This window comes from Neoarius graeffei, chromosome 15 (assembly GCF_027579695.1).
Source record: "Neoarius graeffei isolate fNeoGra1 chromosome 15, fNeoGra1.pri, whole genome shotgun sequence".
Taxonomy (NCBI): Eukaryota; Metazoa; Chordata; class Actinopteri; order Siluriformes; family Ariidae; genus Neoarius; species Neoarius graeffei.
Window position 1 is genome coordinate 42,017,482 of NC_083583.1, and position 19,650 is coordinate 42,037,131.

The following is a 19,650-nucleotide window of genomic DNA, read 5'->3' on the forward strand; positions in this document are numbered from 1 at the left end:
AAAATATCCAGCCAAGAGCAGTGTGTGGACAGAAACCATCAATAACTGTTTAAAAGCCTCAACAGTGCTGCTGTCCCAGATAAGCTCATATCATCAGCTCCTAAATATTTTGTTAGTGGTGGTCCTGGTGGTTCCTTCCCACTCATGGATATGGGATAGAGGGGGTCTGACACATTGTACAGGAGAACAGAGGGGCTATTGTTAGTAATTGTACACCTACATAGCAGTACCTGATAAAATGGCTAATATAGGTAGATAACAGTATTACTAAATATTATTGTCAATAAAAATATCGCAATCTGAAGAAATTCTAGCATTATGGATGTAGCGTATCTGAAACCAGTCCTTCACAGACTATAGAAATCACACAGATATGTGGTTCATTTACATGAAACAGCTGAAATAGGAATCAAGAATAAACTAGGAAAGAATACATTAAAATATTAATTCAAATTGCAGGTTAGAAGTAATTTTTTTTCTTAAGCTCCCAGCTTCTCCATGCTAATTCTGACATTTGCAAGGAATTTATTTTACCTAGTCATTAACAGTCCGTTTTTGAGAAACGTTCCAGCCTGAATGTTAAAAATGTCAAATGTCTAATATATGAATTCTTTCTACATATTACTATGTATGTGCAGCAGTGGCTGAGCTTCCTGAAGTAAAAGACAGATCATCAGTAAAGGAGGGAGTTCAAATGCCAGTGCTCTCACTACAAAATGAGCAAAATGACTTCATACCAGATGAGCTTCTCTCAAATCTCACCTCAACCATATGCCCACAAGACAGAGCCCAGTACAACAAAACCCACAAATACACAAAGGTTTGTTCAAATAATATTACTGTGTCTGTCTTTCATGCTCACGATAAAAGACCCTGGATATGTTGTTTTTGCATTAATTTTACCTGCTCAAAAGAACCTCTTCATTTAATGTTACTTTTTGGTGCAGGTTTGTGGAATACGTGCACCAGATGTAGTATGGCACCACAGCACTGGCCGCAAAAAATACCACTACTTTCTTGACCAGCCCACATCTGTGACTGGAGCTGGGAGGTTGATAATTACTGCCAACTAAAACAATATACAGTACAGCTAACCGAGAGTATTGCACATTTTATGAGCTGTTCTGTTGTGTAAACAGGGATATATCCTTTCTGTGTGACGCTTTGGCAGCTCAGAGGCAGCGAATCTCCCTCCCACCTGTGCCTAACAGGGCCACCATTTCTTTGGATGATAGTCAGAAGGCAAGTCAAGCACAAGAAAAATCCCAGGCATAACAGTTCCTCCTGTGCTAAGGCTTATAGTGTGATTTTAAATACAGGGTACGAATGCTACTGAGACGTTAATCCCAGAGGAATACCATATAATGACAAATAAAGGAGTGAAAGCACTGCAGTGTTATGATGAGTAAGAATCACCGATTTGAATGTAAAAACACCAGAACACTAACTCTGGCTTAAATGTTTATGTAAGGTTACATATGGCTTGTTTATTGTTCATCAGCTTGCTTTTATTTGATTTCAGCAACTTTACAGTTCTGTTAGAGGATGAGCAAAAGAGACTCAAGATCTTTCCATCAATGTGAGTTCCAATATCCTTAAAAATATCTTAAATAAAATATATTTAAAACTGTCAAAGTAATTGCTGTGAATTCTAGACTAGACTTTACTTTACTTTACTTTACTTTACTTTATTGATCCCTTTGGGAGGGTTCCCTCAGGGAAATTAAGATTCCAGCAGCATCATTACAGATAAACAGAGAAAAGAAATAGAGAAAACTTCTATATAAATTAAGTATTTACATATACAAATATAAAAGAATAAGATATGGGGAAGAGAGGAAGGGGGGAGAAGTGGGGTAAGTGTGGGTGTGTGGGGGGGGGGGAGGGGGAGCAGGAAAGATATTGCACATTGTCCGGTATTGCTTATTGTTAGGCTAGGCTACTGCTCCTTCCCGTCTCATCTCATCTCATTATCTCTAGCCGCTTTATCCTTCTACAGGGTCGCAGGCAAGCTGGAGCCTATCCCAGCTGACTACGGGCGAAAGGCGGGGTACACCCTGGACAAGTTGCCAGGTCATCACAGGGCTGACACATAGACACAGACAACCATTCACACTCACATTCACACCTACGGTCAATTTAGAGTCACCAGTTAACCTAACCTGCATGTCTTTGGACTGTGGGGGAAACCGGAGCACCCGGAGGAAACCCACGCGGACACGGGGAGAACATGCAAACTCTGCACAGAAAGGCCCTCGCCGGCCACGGGGCTCGAACCCGGACCTTCTTGCTGTGAGGCGACAGCGCTAACCACTACACCACCGTGCCGCCCCCTCCTTCCCGTCCTCTGTCCTTATACCACAGCACTGGAGAATCCTCAATTCTGATTGGTCAGAATGTGTTGATTAATTACACTAATGGCATTACTTCTGGCTGCAGGGTTTATAGGGGGGCTGCAACACACCATCCTGTCACTGATTATTTACCTGTAACAACATAGCTCAAGTTTTTTATTCCTTATTCACAGAGTATGTCTGACTATATGTATGTGATTATATGCTCGTACTAATCCTGCTTAAAACAGTCCATGTGCCCATTAGGAGGCCGAGTGGGCGCCTGGAGGCAGTGCAGCTGATGAGGGTAATGGATGATATGCTGGAAAAGGCAGGTGTCAATCAAGAGTTTGAGGAGGTCAAAGGCGTCTCACAGGTATGCTTTTTTTCTTTTTTTAACATTATAAGGTCTAGTGTAAAGTAGGCTTGATTTAAACACGGTTCCAACAAGGTACATGAAGTACTCGAATACTCCCAAATTACCCTTGGGGATCAATAAAGTATATCTATTTAATCTCTATCCATCCCTTCTGTAGCATGTAAACTGCTCTTGTGTACAGTATACGAGGGTAAGTCAAAAAGTTCTAAGACAGATGTTATCATTTCAAAAGATATGAAAGACATCCCCCAGAATTCTACAAAGAAGGAATTCTCCAATGGAAACACCGCTTGCAGAAGTGTTTAGACTTAAATGGAGGACATGTAGAGAAATAGCTTTGTTATTTTCATAAATAAAGATTTTTTTCAATTTGTCTTAGAACTTTTTGACTTACCCTCGTATGGCCAAAATATGTGGCCCTCTGACCATCACACCTGTATGAGTTTGTTGGACATCCCAATATGGTGTATCCAAATTCTTGTGGGGCGGCACGGTGGTGTAGTGGTTAGCAGGTCAAAGCATGTCCTGGGTTCGAGCCCCGTGGCCGGCGAGGGTCTTTCTGTGTGGAGTTTGCATGTTCTCCCCGTGTCCCCATGGGTTTCCTCCGGGTGCTCCGGTTTCCCCCACAGTCCAAAGACATGCAGGTTAGGTTAACTGGTGACTCTAAATTGACCCTAGGTGTGAATGTGAGTGTGAATGGTTGTCTGTGTCTATGTGTCAGCCCTGTGATGACCTGGCGACTTGTCCAGGGTGTACCCCGCCTTTCGCCCGTAGTCAGCTAGGATAGGCTCCAGCTTGCCTGCGACCCTGTAGGACAGGATAAAGCGGCTAGAGATAATGAGATGAGATTTGCAAATTCTTGTGCTGCTGTTGCTTCCAAAGGCCATTTAGAATTCTGTAGAGAGAGATACAACAGAGGACAGCAATTTTTACATGCTATGCACTTCAGCACTTGCTCTGTGAGTTTGCATGGTCTACTGCTACATGGCTGAGCTGTTGTTGCTCCTACACGCTTCTATTTCACGACACCAGCATTTCCATTTGACTGGGGCACATCTAGCAGGGCAGAACTTTCACAAACTGATTTGTGGCAAAGGTGACATCCTATGACAGTACCGTGTTAAAGTCACTGAGCTCTTCGGTATGACCTGTTCTACTGCTAGTGTTTGTCTATAGAGATTGCATGACTATGTGCTTTGTTTTACGGTATGCACTTCTAAGCAAAGCATGTAGCTGAAAATCAGCACATCCAAACAGCACAATAATGTAAATAGTCCAAAAATATGTCTTGAACTTGAATTCTTACTTGTGGAAGGTGATCCTTCTTGATTTTCAATATTTGTTGACATAATGGATACAGTTAATCAAGAAGCATTCATGTTCCTTCCAAGGAATTTAGTCCACTCACGCATCTGTCATCTTAAAGGATGCTGGAAAATCAATGTTCTAAGATGGCATAGTGATGAGTCCACGGCTCACAAATACGTTTGATGTAACGTTGTGCAAAGCCAGATCTACAGAAGTATACTGTCTTACTGTCTCAAGAGAGAAAATGAAATGAAAATGAAAACGAAGCTCATTTTACCTGTAATTCTATTTAGTTTTAGTTTGTGTTGCATTGTTCATTGTAGTTTTTTTGTTTTGTTTTTTTGTTGTTTTTTTTTTATTGTCATATTTATTTTTGTGGGCGGCACGGTGGTGTAGTGGTTAGTGCTGTCGCCTCACAGCAAGAAGGTCCGGGTTCGAGCCCCGTGGCCGGCGAGGGCCTTTCTGTGCGGAGTTTGCATGTTCTCCCCGTGTCCGCGTGGGTTTCCTCCGGGTGCTCCGGTTTCCCCCACAGTCCAAAGACATGCAGGTTAGGTTAACTGGTGACTCTAAATTGACTGTAGGTGTGAATGTGAGTGTGAATGGTTGTCTGTGTCTATGTGTCAGCCCTGTGATGACCTGGCGACTTGTCCAGGGTGTACCCCGCCTTTCGCCCGTAGTCAGCTGGGAAAGGCTCCAGCTTGCCTGCGACCCTGTAGAACAGGATAAAGCGGCTACAGATAATGAGATGAGATGAGATTTATTTTTGTTTCAGTGAACAAAATTGTTTTTTTCACTGCTAGTTTTAGTTTTAGTCTTAGTTTTTGTTAACTTTGGGACTAATAATATAAAAATAGCCCTGATACCTTTCTTTGGGTTTCAGATACAGGGTCTGCTGGAGTTGGTGCGGGTGGAGCAGAACATCTACAACATTGTGTTTCATGAGTTAATTCGGCAGGTGAGCGTGGAGTGTAGAGAGAGGGGCCAGCTACTAGCTAAACTCAGGTGTGTTTTTCTCAAACACTATTACATCAGCTTTTCTCTTCCTTTCTCACTAGTTTCCTTAATCGATTGTGACCTTGTGACTTCACCAGCATAATCATATATTTCCTCTGTTTTAATATTACAACCTTTTCTAAAATACTAAACTGAAAATCTCGACATAAATAATGATAACTTGCCCTAGGCACAGGTATGTGAGTCTGTTGGACCGAATCCCCCGTCAGCTCATAAGTCTGCATACAGAGACCCTGGCACAGAGAGCTCTGGACCGCCGGCTGACCGAAGAGATCATCTGCTTCAAGCACTCTATTTCACAACTTAATGAGTAAAGTCCTATGTTATATGACTTATTATAAGCCCCTACTTGCATTGCAATTCTAACTAAATAACAATGTTTTAGAAGTGTACGAAGTGTATTAATAAGTGTTCTTAATTCTTCAGTGTGTCACCACTCTTATTCTTTAAAATTACCTCAGTGTATCTGTGGAACATGGAGAAAATTCTCTGTAGGGTGAAAGGAACAGTTGCTTCTCTCATCTGCAGTTCTAAGCATTCATCATTTTACCTCATGTGCTTTGCTTTTGATATGGTGGTTTCTTATTACGATAAGCCAGAGAGCTAAATCAGCTGAGGGAGCATGATGAGCATGTGTCCATGCAGGCTGAAAAGGCCCAGGAGGAACTGGCTAAAGCACTGAAGCAATCACAGCTTGACTCTGAGTGAGTAGACACATACTGTACGTCAGTAGATCCAAAGCCCAGCTACCACTTAACCATATTAATATAATCTTCATGGTGGCATAGTGGTGCAGTGGTTAGCACTGTCGCCTCACTGCCGAAAAGTTCTGAGTTCAAACTTCGTGGCTGACTGGGACCTTTGCATGTTCTCCCTGTGTCTGTGTGGGTTTCCTCTGGGTGCTCTGGTTTCCTTCCACAGTCCAAAGACATGCAGATTAGGTCAACTCTCTAATCTAAATTGTTCATAGGTGTGAATGTGAGTGTGAATGGTTGCTCATCCCTGCGATAGAGCTCATAGATGACCTGCCTCTCACCCAAAGTCAGCTGGGATTGGCTCCCGCTTCCCCTGTGACCCTGAAGGATAATGGATGGATATAATCTTCAGGCTCACACTGTCTTATTTAGAGATCTCACTAACTGATCTTAATTTGGCAATATAACTTTGATAAGAGGGGCGGCACGGTGGTGTAGTGGTTAGCGCTGTCGCCTCACAGCAAGAAGGTCCTGGGTTCGAGCCCCGGGGCCGGCGAGGGCCTTTCTGTGTGGAGTTTGCATGTTCTCCCCGTGTCCGCGTGGGTTTCCTCCGGGTGCTCCGGTTTCCCCCACAGTCCAAAGACATGCAGGTTAGGTTAACTGGTGACTCTAAATTGACCGTAGATGTGAATGTGAGTGTGAATGGTTGTCTGTGTCTATGTGTCAGCCCTGTGATGACCTGGCGACTTGTCCAGGGTGTACCCCGCCTTTCGCCCGTAGTCAGCTGGGATAGGCTCCAGCTTGCCTGCGACCCTGTAGAAGGATAAAGCGGCTAGAGATAATGAGATGAGATGAGATGAGAACTTTGATAAGATTAATACAGTATAGTGCATAGTTTTTAGATGACATGCAGGTTTCCTTTGCAGCATTGTTGGGGAGTACCACAATCTGTATGAACTACAGAGGCAAAGGCTGGAGGGGCAAGTAACCGTACTGACTGCAGAGAGGGACTTATGGAGCAAAGTCACCTACAGTATTGCTCTCAAGGTCTGATAATAAGAATGTATGGGATAAAATAATTTTAAACACATTCTAGACATCAGGTTAACTTCCAAACATTACATTACTGGCATTTAGCAGACAATCTTATCCAGAGTGACATACAACATACCCAGAGCAGCCTGGGGAGCAGTTGGGGGTTAGGTGCCTTGCTCAAGGGCACTTAAGCCTTTCCTGCTGGTCCAGGGAATCGAATCAGCTGCTTCTCTAACCTTTAGACCATGACTTCCCCATTTTGCTTTTAAGAGACTATGTTTATAAAAATGACCAGATTTGATCCTAAATTCTGTAGACATTATCTAGTTAAAAGGAATGTACAGCATATATAAATGAATAAATAAATCAGTGAATCACTGAAATAATGAAAAATCCTGAATCTACTAGAAGTACTTTAAAAAAATGTGTGTTTACTGACATCACTTAGACTTTTTTCCCCATCACAATATGGCTACTTCACTATCAGTTACTAATTTAACAGAAGATTTGCTATGAATAATCACTTGCCTATATATCACTATATATTGAGGGCATTTTCTAGGTGAAGTCATTCCGATTGTCAATAGAGGTCAGATAAATTTAGTATGTACATACATTTTTGTATGGATATTTTGTCAGTAATTAGAAAATAACAGTACATCCACATGTTTATAAATTTGGTTCCCACATCTGTATTTTTAAACATCTAAATAAGACCTTTTTCCAGGTTATTAAGTTAAACAACTTACAACTGGTCAGCAGACTTCATGTTAGTGAGCAGGCATGGACCAAAACCGCAGAGCATTTCACCACTCTCCTGACAGCAAAGGTACAAACACTGTTTTGCAACAGTTGTGGCCACAATAGGATATAAACTCTTGCATACTTGGTATGAAACATGTTATAACAAACACACTAGGACTCCGAGGACCTGAAACGCATCATGCAACTGACAGACCAGTGGAAAGAGCAGCTAATTGGTTTCATGGAGAACCTCAGAGAGACTGAAAAAAAACAGTATGAGAGTATCAGGTCCATCCAGCATGGCCTTGTCAGGTGGCACGAGTTCTGTGAGAGTAACATCAGGTAAAGATGATTTACTTTGTTTGTTTTTAAATTCATTTTGATTTCATCTGATCTAATTAAATTTATTTAAATTTATAATTATTTTGTAGGAGCCCTGATGTAAAATTTGAAAAAGCTTCAGAGGAGGTGTTGTTTAATGACTTGAAGCAATGGTCAATGGTTAGAAATTCCTAACTTCTGTTTATTCATTCTTAATATTTTAAGGCCACAGAATGAGTTTTTCATACTGTAATGTGTCATATATAGGTGTTGATCGTCCAGTGTGAGCGGTGTGGAGGAGAAGGCCTTCTCTCTAATAAGGAGACTCTTCACACACTGGGGCAGCTGCACAATTTGTGGGTGGAGGTGTGTATGCAGCTGTTCAGAAGACATCCATCACTGGATAGAGAGACTCCTAAGGGCCAGGCGGCCATGACAGAACTGAGCCATGCTATCACTGAGCTCCACACGCAGCTGGATATCCGTATCAATGGAGAGAGTGGTAAGAGGTTTTCTGTGTCTGCACTTCTTTATTTGCTCTATCACCAAGTTTTGAAATTCAGGTATAGACAAGCTCATAGCTGCATAGTTATAATGTTTAGTGCCAACATGAACCAGGAATGGAACTCATCTAACCTGATGTAAGGAAAAAAAGTTGATGCAAGATTCTTGCAAATTCTAATATGTAATATTGTTGGTGTTGAAAGCTGCACTTGACACGTAATATAATAAAATAGGTGATTGTGTAGAGTTGTATGAACATACTGTAGTGCTGATAGTGTTGCTTTACATTTTTAAATCAACGAGCTTGTATTTGGTTATTAACTATTTTAGCAACTAATATACCCAAAACAATTTTTGTTACTTACTTACTTACTTACTTACTTACTTACTTACTTGACTGACGTCGTAGGGGTGCCATGCTGGAGAGGGCAATCAGTGACCTCCAATGTTCTCGGTCTTCTGCCAATCACAGCAGTATGTTGGGGGCTTGTCCGGACCACTCCTTTATGTTGTCAAGCCAGGATTTGCGCTGGCGTCCTCTGCAGCGTTTTCCTTCCACTGTTCCCTGGAGGATGGTCTTGGCTAGTGAGTCATGGTGGGTCACGTGGCCGTACCAAGCAAGCTTGCGACGACGAACTGTGACTAAGAGTGGCTCCTGCTTGCCTGCATGTGCGGTGATCTGCTGTAGGACGTAATCATTCGTCTCGTGCTCCGAGTAGTTGATGTGAAGGAGTCTTCTGAAGAACTTGTATTCAAAAGCTTGGATTCTCCTCTCAGTATCTGCAGTTAGTGTCCAGCTTTCACAACCATACAGGAGGATGGAGACCACCAGGAACTTGTACAGCTTAATCTTGATGTGAAGGCTCATGTCACTGCTCTTCCAGATTGCATTCAGCTTGATCATGGCAGAGTTGGCCAGTCTGAGTCTGGCAAGGACTTCTTTGGTGGAGCTGCCATCTTTAGTAATGATGGATCCAAGGTATTTGAAGTGAACCACCTCTTCTAGTTTCTGGCCATTCAGCATGATGTTGGTTATTGCCTGCTGAGTGGTGCTGTTGACTAGGGTCTTGCTTTTCTCAGCACTCACTTCCATGCCGAACGCTCCTGCTGCATGCTGCAGTCTGGTGGTGAGGTCCTGGAGTTCCTCTTCACTGCCTGTCATGAGGTTGATGTCATCGGCAAATCTCATGTTACTCAGAGGGCGTCCATTGATGGAAATAGATGGACGGAAGTTGTACAGTGTCTCTGTCATGATGTTTTCTAGATAGATGTTGAAAAGTGCAGGAGAGAGAAGGCAGCCTTGACGCACTCCAACTGATGTTCTGAAGGGCTTTCCAATCATGTTGTTCATAATGACAGCACTGTTCAAGTTGTCGTAAAGACTTTTGATCAAGTTGATAAGTGTGCTGTCAAAGTTATAATTTCTCATTACCTGCCATAAGCCCTCCTGCCAGACATGATCAAAAGGCTTTTTGAAGTCAATGAAGTTGTGAAACAGGCTGTGCTGATGTTGTAGGTGTTTCTCAAGCAACACTCTGATGTTGAAGATCTGTTCCACAGTGCTTCTCTTGGGTCTGAATCCTGCTTGTTCTTCAGCAAGTATTTCTTCTGTCCTTTTCTTCATTCTGTTTAGGATAACCTTGAGCATTACCTTGCTGGGATGGCTGATCAGGCTGATTGTCCTGTAGTTTTGGCAGAGTGTCAGGTTGCCTTTCTTAGGGATGGTAATAATCAGAGACTGGGTCCAATCTGTAGGCCATTTCTTGGTTTCCCAAATCCTTTGACAAATGGCAGTTAGGATTTTGATGAGCTCAGGACCTCCATGCTTCAGGAGTTCAGCTGGTACATTATCAACTCCTGGCGACTTGCCTCCCTTGAGCATTCGCACTGCCTCTTCTACCTCCCCCCGTAGTATTGGGGCATCTCCTTGCTCCCTGTTGGTATTGGGATATTCAGACAAGATGGTGGTGTCTGGACTGAGCGGGTAGTTGTACAACTTGCTGCAGTATCTTGTCCATTGATTCAGTATGTCTGACTCATCTGTAAACAGGGATCCATTCTCATCTTGAATGTTTCTTGTACTTGACTGTTGTTGTCTGGTCAACATCTTCAAGGTGCCGAATGCAATCCTGCTGTTGCCCTCTCTCATTCCTTTATTAATAGTTCTGCATTGGTCCAATATCCAGTTCTCTTTGGCTTCCTTCATTTTGGTTCTAATGAGCTTGTCCACTGTGCTGTACTGCTGTGCAACCACTGGGTCTGTTCGTTTGGTCTTTTTTAGTTCTTGTCTGGTATCACATAGATCTAGGATGTCATTGGTGATCCACGGTTTGTTTCTCTTTCTTCTCTTCCCCAAAACCTGTTGAGCTGTGTCCTGTAGGATTTCCTTAACACTGTCAGTGAGGGAGTCTATGTCTTCTTGAAGCAGATTGAGTGCAGCAAACTTCCCTCCGACTGTTGCTTCAAATAGAGCTGCCACCTCTGGATCTTTCAGTTTCTTGATGTTAAATCTGATGCGAGGGCTTTTGGACTTGAAGTTCTTTTTCAGCTTTAGTTTCACTGTCATCAGGACCATGTCGTGGTCACTACCGATGTCAGCTCCAGGGAATGTTCTGGTCTTGGTTTTGTTGATGCTGGATTTGAATCTGCATGGCACCAGGATGAAGTCAATTTGGCTGTGTGTCTCACCATTGGGAGAGTGGCACAATTTTTGTCCATCATATTGTATGTAGTTGTTCCTTGACTGTTGGTATTAACCAATGACTGTAAAAAACGGACCATGTGGCTCCATGCCCTTCTGTTCTATAGAAATTAAACAAAAATTTCTCCACCATCCTGTCAAATTTGGAGCAAGAATTTGTACAGTAGGGACTTTGTGCTGCTATTTGAAGCCAGAGTCTGTGCAGTTGAGACGAGAGTGGAAGTCAGGTACACCTACTCATTTGGTAGGTCTGCCCCTTTATTCCAATACCAATGTCTAGCATGTCGCCGAATGTCAAATTTAATATTTATAAGAAATGATAAAACATTAGGAGGTTAGATTAGGTTTCCTGACAAACTCGCCTGGAAACTCAGTTGCTCCATGGAATGAACAAACAGGGCACGATGCAGGTGCTGCAGCCAGTCTCTTCCAGCCAAGGCTGTAAATCGCTTAATTCCCAAGTGTTTCCACACCTTCTTAAGATATAATAGAATAATATTTTAAAACCTAATTTCTGGAGTAAAATTTTAAAAAATGTGCGGATATCAGCATAGGGGAAACTAACTGTTTGAATTAGACACTGTAGATGGAAAGACAGTTTAGATGAGTAATTTGACATGGAAAATAGGCTATTTTGTCATTAAAACATATGTGGATGGGTGGTGCTACATATTATACTGCAGCCAGCCAGCAGGGGCGCTAGACCTGTGATTTCTTCACTTTTTAGAGACATTACACTGTTCATGGGTGGTGTGGTGGTTAGCACTGTCGCCTCACAGCAAGAAGGTCCTGGGTTCAAGCCCAGCGGCTGGTGAGGGCCTTTCTGTGTGGAGTTTGCATGTTTTCCCGTGTCTGTGTGGGTTTCCTCCGGGTGCTCCGGTTTCCCCCACAGTCCAAAGACATGCAGATTAAGTAAATTGGTGGCTCTAAATTGACCGTAGGTGTGAATGATTGTTTGTCTCTTTGTCAGCCCTGCGATAACCTGGCGACTTGTCCAGGGTGTATCCTGCCTCTCACCCATAATCAGCTAGGATAGGCTACAGATAATGGATGGATGGATACACTCTCCATGTTTTTTAGAGTTATTAGTATAAACCAGTGCTAATACATCACTAATGAGACCAGTTTGTTTACAAGAAAAAAAATGTTGGGTAGCTTCATTTGATTGGCTACTATTTGTAGCTTAAGCTATTTTTGCAGTTAAGCCTTTGGGGCTACTGATTGGAAGGTTGTTAGTTGAAATCCAAGACCCACCAAGCTGCCACTGTTGGGCCCTTGAGCAAGATCCTTAACCCTCAACTGCTCAGTTGTAGCTTGTGGATTGTAACTAATTTGGGATAAAACAATTGGCTAAATACAAATGTAACAATTTTAATTCACTCCAAAAAGTGAGTCTTTTTTTTTTTTTTTTACCCAGGATCCTCTGTTTTTGCTACTTCAGGAATTCATCAACAGTTGATCACTCTGGCTGGAGTAATGGACTCCTGGGCTAACAAACTGAAGTCTCTTATTGGACGGCTTGAAACACTGCATCACTCTGATTGGTCAAAGCTGGAGAAGGCCCTAGGAAGTTGGATAAATCTGTGTGAGGAGGCCCTGGTAAACATAGGCAACACTCAGAAAGAGAGTGAAAGGATAAAGCACAAGCCTCACGTCAAGTAAGTTTTAGTAGTTTTAAGAACAGTACTGCACACCGTGTGTAATTGATTAGTCTCTGAGCCATCTGTCTCAATGGCAGGATTGAAATCGATGATGTCCTGAACATGCTGAGGGAGTTTGTCTCCTCTCAAAACAACTTCTTTGACTACACAAACCTGACACTTTATGAGGCGGTATAGTACCTGCTCTTTTGTGTTTTTATGTATGCTCTGAGCCAGTAGAACAGTCAGCTGAGCTCATCTGTGATGAATAGGTCAGCTCTATGCACACTCTGCGGACTCGCTGGATGGTGGAACTGCTGCTACTGATGGTGCCAGATCGATGTGATGCCCAGGAGTCCCCTCCTCCACCAGGCCCAGAATTAAATGTCTTTAAGGATGTGTCTTTTCAGAAGATGGAGGAAGATGCCAGGAATCTTGCACAGAAACTTAACTACTTGTCCAAATATATTACAAGGTAATGCCAGTGCTCTCGCTGTATAGTATGAATGACAGAAGTTTTTACATAGACATGAAGCACTGGAAAAATAACCAGCTGTTCAGATGGTGTTGTTTAACTCACTGTAATAGCAGCTCTGACAGTAGTTCCAGCTACAAGGCAAATCACAGGTTTATACTGATGACCTTGTTCTCATATGTTATAATCTCTATAGCAACAATTCATTCAGGGTCTTGTATGGTGTATGAATTAAAACCCAAACATGTTATTCAACAAATAATGATAATCTATAATTGTTAATATAGGGAAGTTTCCTGTGAGGAGATGTTTCTTTCACATTTTTGGAAGTGTTCCCCAGTGTCAGAAGTTTGTAAGAGTAATGTTCCACAACATTAAATGTAACTATAAAATGATAGCAGGTATGATGTTCTTCATTAAAATGAAAATTGTACTCCTTCAGGATGTGCTGTTATAGGAAAGGAGGTACAGAATGGCAGTTAAATTGAGACATTATTTGGTGATCCACTTGGTTTATCACCCTATAGTTCTTGGCAAGCTATCGTAGAGGAGATGATGCAGAAGAATATGACTCAAGATGACACAGAAAATGAAATTTACCAGCTCAACAAGCTTCAGGTAAAAGATCTCTCATCTCTGTATACATAATATTTGGCTGTCAGAAAAATATTTATATTACATTATGACTGGTTAAGATATAATTCTTGCAGTGTATGACCAGTATCTGATAGTTCAACAAATCTTGGCAATCAGTCAGAAAGCATATTCTTTCATTTGTGTGTATGATTTGTCAGAGGGAGTGTGCAGAGTGGCTAGACGTCTGTGGGATCCTGCTGTGTGATTTGATGGGACGCCCTTTGGAGCTGCAGCTGTCTGGGGAAGCTGTGCCCAAGTTCATCACTGACCTCTCCTTATCTGTGGAGAGTGTACCCTCTCCGGTGAGAAGCTTTATCCCTTCAGTATAAAATGTTCCTCAGCTTTGTTTCACTCCAGGATCTGCTAAGAATATATCATCTGTAATAGTGACCTTCACTTATGCATTGTAGTATGCACTATACATATTCATGCAATGCTGTATGTGCAATGCTTTTTACAGCAGAAACTGCTGTGTTTTGTGCTGCAGTTCTAAAATCGGTAGAACAACTACTGAGCTTGTTCTGGATTCATTTAAATTTACTTTGTTTAGGGGAATTTCATGTGAGACATAATAAAGTACCTCACCTGTTTTCTTACCATGAGCTGGCCAAGTGGTTAGCGTGTCTGCCTCTCAACCGGGAGATTGCGAGTTCTACTCCCGGTCGGGTCATACCAAAGACCATCATAAAAATGGTACCTACTGCCATCTGGCAAGGCATGCTGCAATACAGATGTGAGTGGGGAGTCAAGCTCTCACGGTTACCAGAGGACTAGCCCCTCCACTGTAACCCTAGCTATATAATAGGTGAGAGGCCGAGGGCTACTGTAACAGAAATCAGCGCTGCACCCATGCGCATCAAGAGCTGGTTAGTACTGGGGACAAGAGATTACCTGGGAAGACCAGATCCTGGCTCAGGAGGGACTTTGACTTGACTTTTGATGTGTTTTCTTACCTAGTAGTCCATGTGCCTAGTTTTGAATAAGTTTTTGGTGTGTTTAATGTTTGGTCTTATTCAAAAAAGAAAAACCTTTGCTCAAGGGTCTGTGGGAAAGGGGTGAGGCAGGAAATATACTGTTTATCGTTGAGGATGACGGGCGAGCTGGAGCCAATCACAGCTGACACTGGGCAAGAGGTGGGGTACACCCTGGGCAGGTTGTCAGGTTTTCATCAGGCTAACACACACACACTCAGACAACTGTTCACACTCACATTCATACCTGTGGGTAATTTAGAGTAGTCAGTTAACCTAATTCACATGTCTTTTCACTGTGGGAGGAAGCTGGAGCACCCAGAGGAAACCCACGCGGGCACCAGGAGAACATGCAAACTCCTCCACTGGCAGGTTTGGATCCAGAATCTGCTTGCTGTGAGGCAACAGTGCTAACCACTGCAGCATCATGCCACCCCAGGCAAAATATAATGGTGCAAAATATAAACCTTTTCCAAAAACTGTATCCATTCAACCACATTTTTCTTTAAAAAAAAAAAAATTATATATGAGTGATTCCACGCTTATGGGTACTGAAATGGGGACATGAACTTATTCACCTAAAACCATTTCTTTTTTTACCATCAGGTCACAAAACATGTAATCTTTAATGAATGATATGTTAAAAGATAACTTTAATTTTCTGAGATGTAATAAAAACATATTTATATGCCAAAGTCAGAACGTAACAGAAGTGTTGTGGACATATATATTCTCAATTTTAACAATGTAGAATTACTTTTTGAAACATAGGAAGGTGATGTTTTAGCAAATATAATTAATAAACATGTGTAGTAGAATAAACATACACATTCTTTCAATAAGATTAACATGGTATATAGCTAGATTGTAATTAATTTGTAACAGACGCGAGATGGACAATCGTAACAGAAGTAATGTAACAGACATCATTTTGGAACTCATAGGCTTGACTTTGGCATATAAATATGTTTTTATTACATCTCAGAAAATTAAAGTTATCTTTTAACATATCATTCATTAAAGATTACATGTTTTGTGACCTGATGGTAAAAAAAGAAATGGTTGTAGGTGAATAAGTTCATGTCCCCATTTCAGTACCCATAAGCGTGGAATCACTCATATATAATTTTGTTCAGCATATCCAATATGCTGTACTTTCAGCTTTGGTTTCTGGCCATTGTTTTTGTTTCTTGCATATCGGTTTAGTCAGTTTATATATGAGAAAATGTGACTCTGTTACCCTGTAACCTGTAACCCATAATACACAGAGTGGAATAATTCCTGAAGTTTGGTCAAATCAGTGTTTGTCAGTCCATCTTGCCTCTGACCTGTTTTTGTCTGCACCCAAGTATTACTACCTACTTAACTGAACTGTACAGAGGGTTTAATTCAAAAAGGATTAATCATTACACATGCAAAAGTGTTTTATTTGTATTTTAGGCTGGTGATTATGCCAAACCAGAGAGGCCAGCAGAAGCCAAGGAAGACGAGAAGGTAGCTATAAAAGCAGGAGGGAGCCCTTACAGTTCCAATAAAAATAATAAGCAGGTCAATGATTTTTACTTTTGCAAAATATTAATTAACTTTAACCTTCTTACAATGTACAGCTTACTGGTGTGTGGCACGTAAAACACAACTTCCTTCTCATTTTGTCATGTAGACTGCTTTTGCTGATTTAAATGAATATATTGTAACTATAGGCAGAGGAGAGGGAAGAGGATGTCACAGAGGATGAAAAGAGCATGTCAGTCCTGAAGCTTATTGGCCATGATGGTCACATTATTGAACAGATGTTGGGAGAGGAAACTGTGCACATCACTGGGGTCAGTGTTCATTTACTATTCACACCCATCAAATCCACATATGAAACAGAGTAAAACCAATTAAGTAATTATAAATATGCTTATTGCTGTGTAGACCAGTGACCTTGTGGTGCGGCCACGCTCTGAGAATGCACAGCAGGCTTTTAGTGCACTGGGTACTGTGGAGCTTCTTCAGCAGGAGCTACTGTGAGTATAATATGAATTAACAAAACAGCTAGTTCCACTCCACTAATTTGATTGCCATTCCAAGAATGATTTCTATTTATTATAACTGCACTGGGACATTTCACTGTTTGTATCACTCCGCTCATCACATCCGTTTGCCACATAAAATTCCACTCCCTAATTTGAAACTTCATCTACGGCACTCTAAGTTCTTAATGCTATCTAATTGCTTAAATAAAATTTTTTCATATCACAGCTCAGGTTTTTTTAATCTGCAGTTTGACTGTGTGTGTGTGTGTGTGTGTGTGTGTGTGTGTGTGTGTAAGAGCTGTGGAGGCTCGTGCTATCAGTGCTGAGGAGAGGGCTCTGAAGGCAGAGGAAGCACTCCAGGCAGCTTTAGAGAAGATCCATGATTTAGAGAGACAACTACCACAAAGAACCAGTCTAGAAACCAAAGGTGGGCTAAACATTAAAAAAAAAAAAACACTGGTCGTTTCATCTATCTTGAATATCCAGGCTATCCACATAAAATAGAGTTAAATGCACCTAAAACATTTAAAATATATATTTAAAGCCAGATATTTCTCATAACGCTCATGGTCAATGACTTCCATCACCAAGTTATTTGCATATTTGTGTTCGACAGCAATTGGATTTTAATTTCACCACAAGTGTAAATGTACACAATTAATATCTTGTAAGAATGCAATCTAGATACAAGTCCTATTAAAAGGCCATCTGTAAACTGGGTTAAAGATTCATCTAAGTGTCGCTGAAAGGAAAATATCAGTACAACAGTACAGCACTCCATGTTCTCACAGCTCTCCCACAACTACAGAAAGTTGTAGTTTTGATTTTTTATGCTTAATAATTAGAAATATGAAAACAATCTAGAATGCATCCACAATCGTGTTAGTGCTTGAACATAGCAATTTGCATTTCTGTTTCAGTGAGCAAGTCTGTTTCACCAGTTGCTAAGAAGGAGGCTGCTCCTGAACTGAAAGAGGTGAGCCAGCAGTCCACTCCCAGCCCCAAATCGACTAAAAGCAGCAAGAAACGCTAAACCATCAGAAAGCACATAACTTAGTGGTGTACTCTAGATGAGCAGATTTTCTACATTACAAAAAAACACACTGAAATGTTTTTCTTTCTTTCTTTTTTTTTTAAAGGCACAGTCAAAAAGGCTGAAATTTTACAGAAGAATTAAAGGTAGATTGTCTTTCAGATTTTTCAAGTGTAGGTTATAAAAAGAATTTTCCCTGACACCCAATTATTTTTGTTTTGTGGACCGAAAGCTACTTAATTCGAATCACAGACTTCCAATTTTATTAAGTTTTTTTTAAATAGAACAATTAATGAATTTAAGGCCATGTGGCCCTAAATTCTCCACTATTTTTTCCTGCTTCACCATGACCCAATTCAAGATACTACATCATGCTTCATGTGGTAGGCTTTCCCCGTTCATGCAAGGCATTGAGGGATACACATTTGAAACAGGAGATAAAAATGGAGGACGTGAGTGTGTGAATGAAATGTGGAAGACTGACTACAGTAACAAAAAGTGAAAAGACATGTTGCGAAGGAAAGGAAACACAGGACCAAACTAATAAATATCAGCGGTCAGCGAGCACCTTGGTGTGATCAGCTGTTCGTTTAGTGACAGAATGATGCAACTGTCAGTGCACGCTCAAGGTAAACCTGTAGATGGCAGTAATGCAACACTGTGAATGCCAGCTGCTATAAAATCCAAAAGAAGAAGAAGAAGGTAAAGCTGCGCATGCACGCACACACTGACTACCTTTGTCTGCCTGACTGTGTGAAGCAAACAATTTCAAGCACATTATTTGCTCCCCTCAAATTAAATAACTTCCCAGCTACAGAATGACCTGATATTTTGTGAGATATTACATAAATAAACATATATCACAATGACCAAATTTCAGAGGGAACTAAATTTCACCGATTTTATAAAATTGAAAGGCCATCTACCTTTAAAGCACAAGTGTATATGAAATACTTGGGTACATAATAAAAATAGTTTTCTACCAGAATGATTTTTGCATTTTGAATTACAGTACAATTTTGGGTTGAGTCCTGACTATACAGTATGTTTGTAAACTCATTGCCAAATCACTGCCTGTTTCACATGATTGTATCAATTAATGTATGTAAATAAAGATTAAAATAAGGCCATGGTCCACTCTCAAGTGGTCATAACCATGCACTATATTATCTCAAGTGGTCATAACCTACATTAGAATGGGCAGAGTGTGGGCTAAAACAGATTAATCTAACTAGATTTTTCAATGGATTTATTTTCATTATTATTTTATTAAATTTAATTATAATTATTTTTCATGCCTAGATAATATATAAATAACATGTAGTATATTTAATATTACAGTTGTGGTCAGAAGTTTACATACACATACATCCATCCATGGACATGGATGTCATGGCAATATTGGGCTTTCAGTGACTCCTTTGAACTGTTTTTTTCTAGGGAAGCATTATTGTACAAGATACATCTTAAATAGAAAAAATGCAAAACAAGAATTTGGCACACACATTTTAATTTATTTTAGGTTTTCTGAAATCAACACAGGATCAAAAATATACATACAGCACACCGAATATTTGGTTAAATGTCCTGATGGTTTGAGGTTATGCTGAAGAATTCTGAGGTAATCCTCCTTCTTCATTATTCCATCTACTTTGTTTAATCATGTTTAACAGTTGGTACAGTGTCCTTGGGGTTGAATGCTACACCTTTAATCCTTCAAACAATTCAATCTTTGTCTTATCCATAAAACTTTCCTCTAGAAAGTTTTTTTTGGTCCATGTGGTCAGCTGTAAACTTTAATTGAGCTTGAAGGTACTGATTTTGGAGCAGGGGCTTCTTTCTT

General features: G+C 40.9%; 1 protein-coding gene across 1 annotated transcript; it reads left to right on the plus strand.

The window, feature by feature from the left end:
- Nucleotides 1-613: 613 nt before the first annotated feature.
- axdnd1 (axonemal dynein light chain domain containing 1) lies at nt 614-17,905 on the plus strand (the record flags this gene model as incomplete). Its single annotated transcript, XM_060940661.1, has 24 exons — nt 614-820; nt 948-1,051; nt 1,140-1,242; nt 1,320-1,405; nt 1,523-1,579; nt 2,601-2,709; nt 4,901-5,022; nt 5,204-5,344; nt 5,634-5,738; nt 6,656-6,776; nt 7,492-7,593; nt 7,684-7,850; nt 7,940-8,009; nt 8,097-8,331; nt 12,452-12,692; nt 12,773-12,866; nt 12,947-13,149; nt 13,677-13,767; nt 13,944-14,087; nt 16,197-16,304; nt 16,457-16,579; nt 16,674-16,765; nt 17,071-17,201; nt 17,695-17,905. Coding segments are annotated over 24 exons (3,069 nt in total), but the record flags the coding sequence as incomplete, so codon positions are not given.
- Between the last annotated feature and the right edge of the window lie 1,745 nt (nt 17,906-19,650).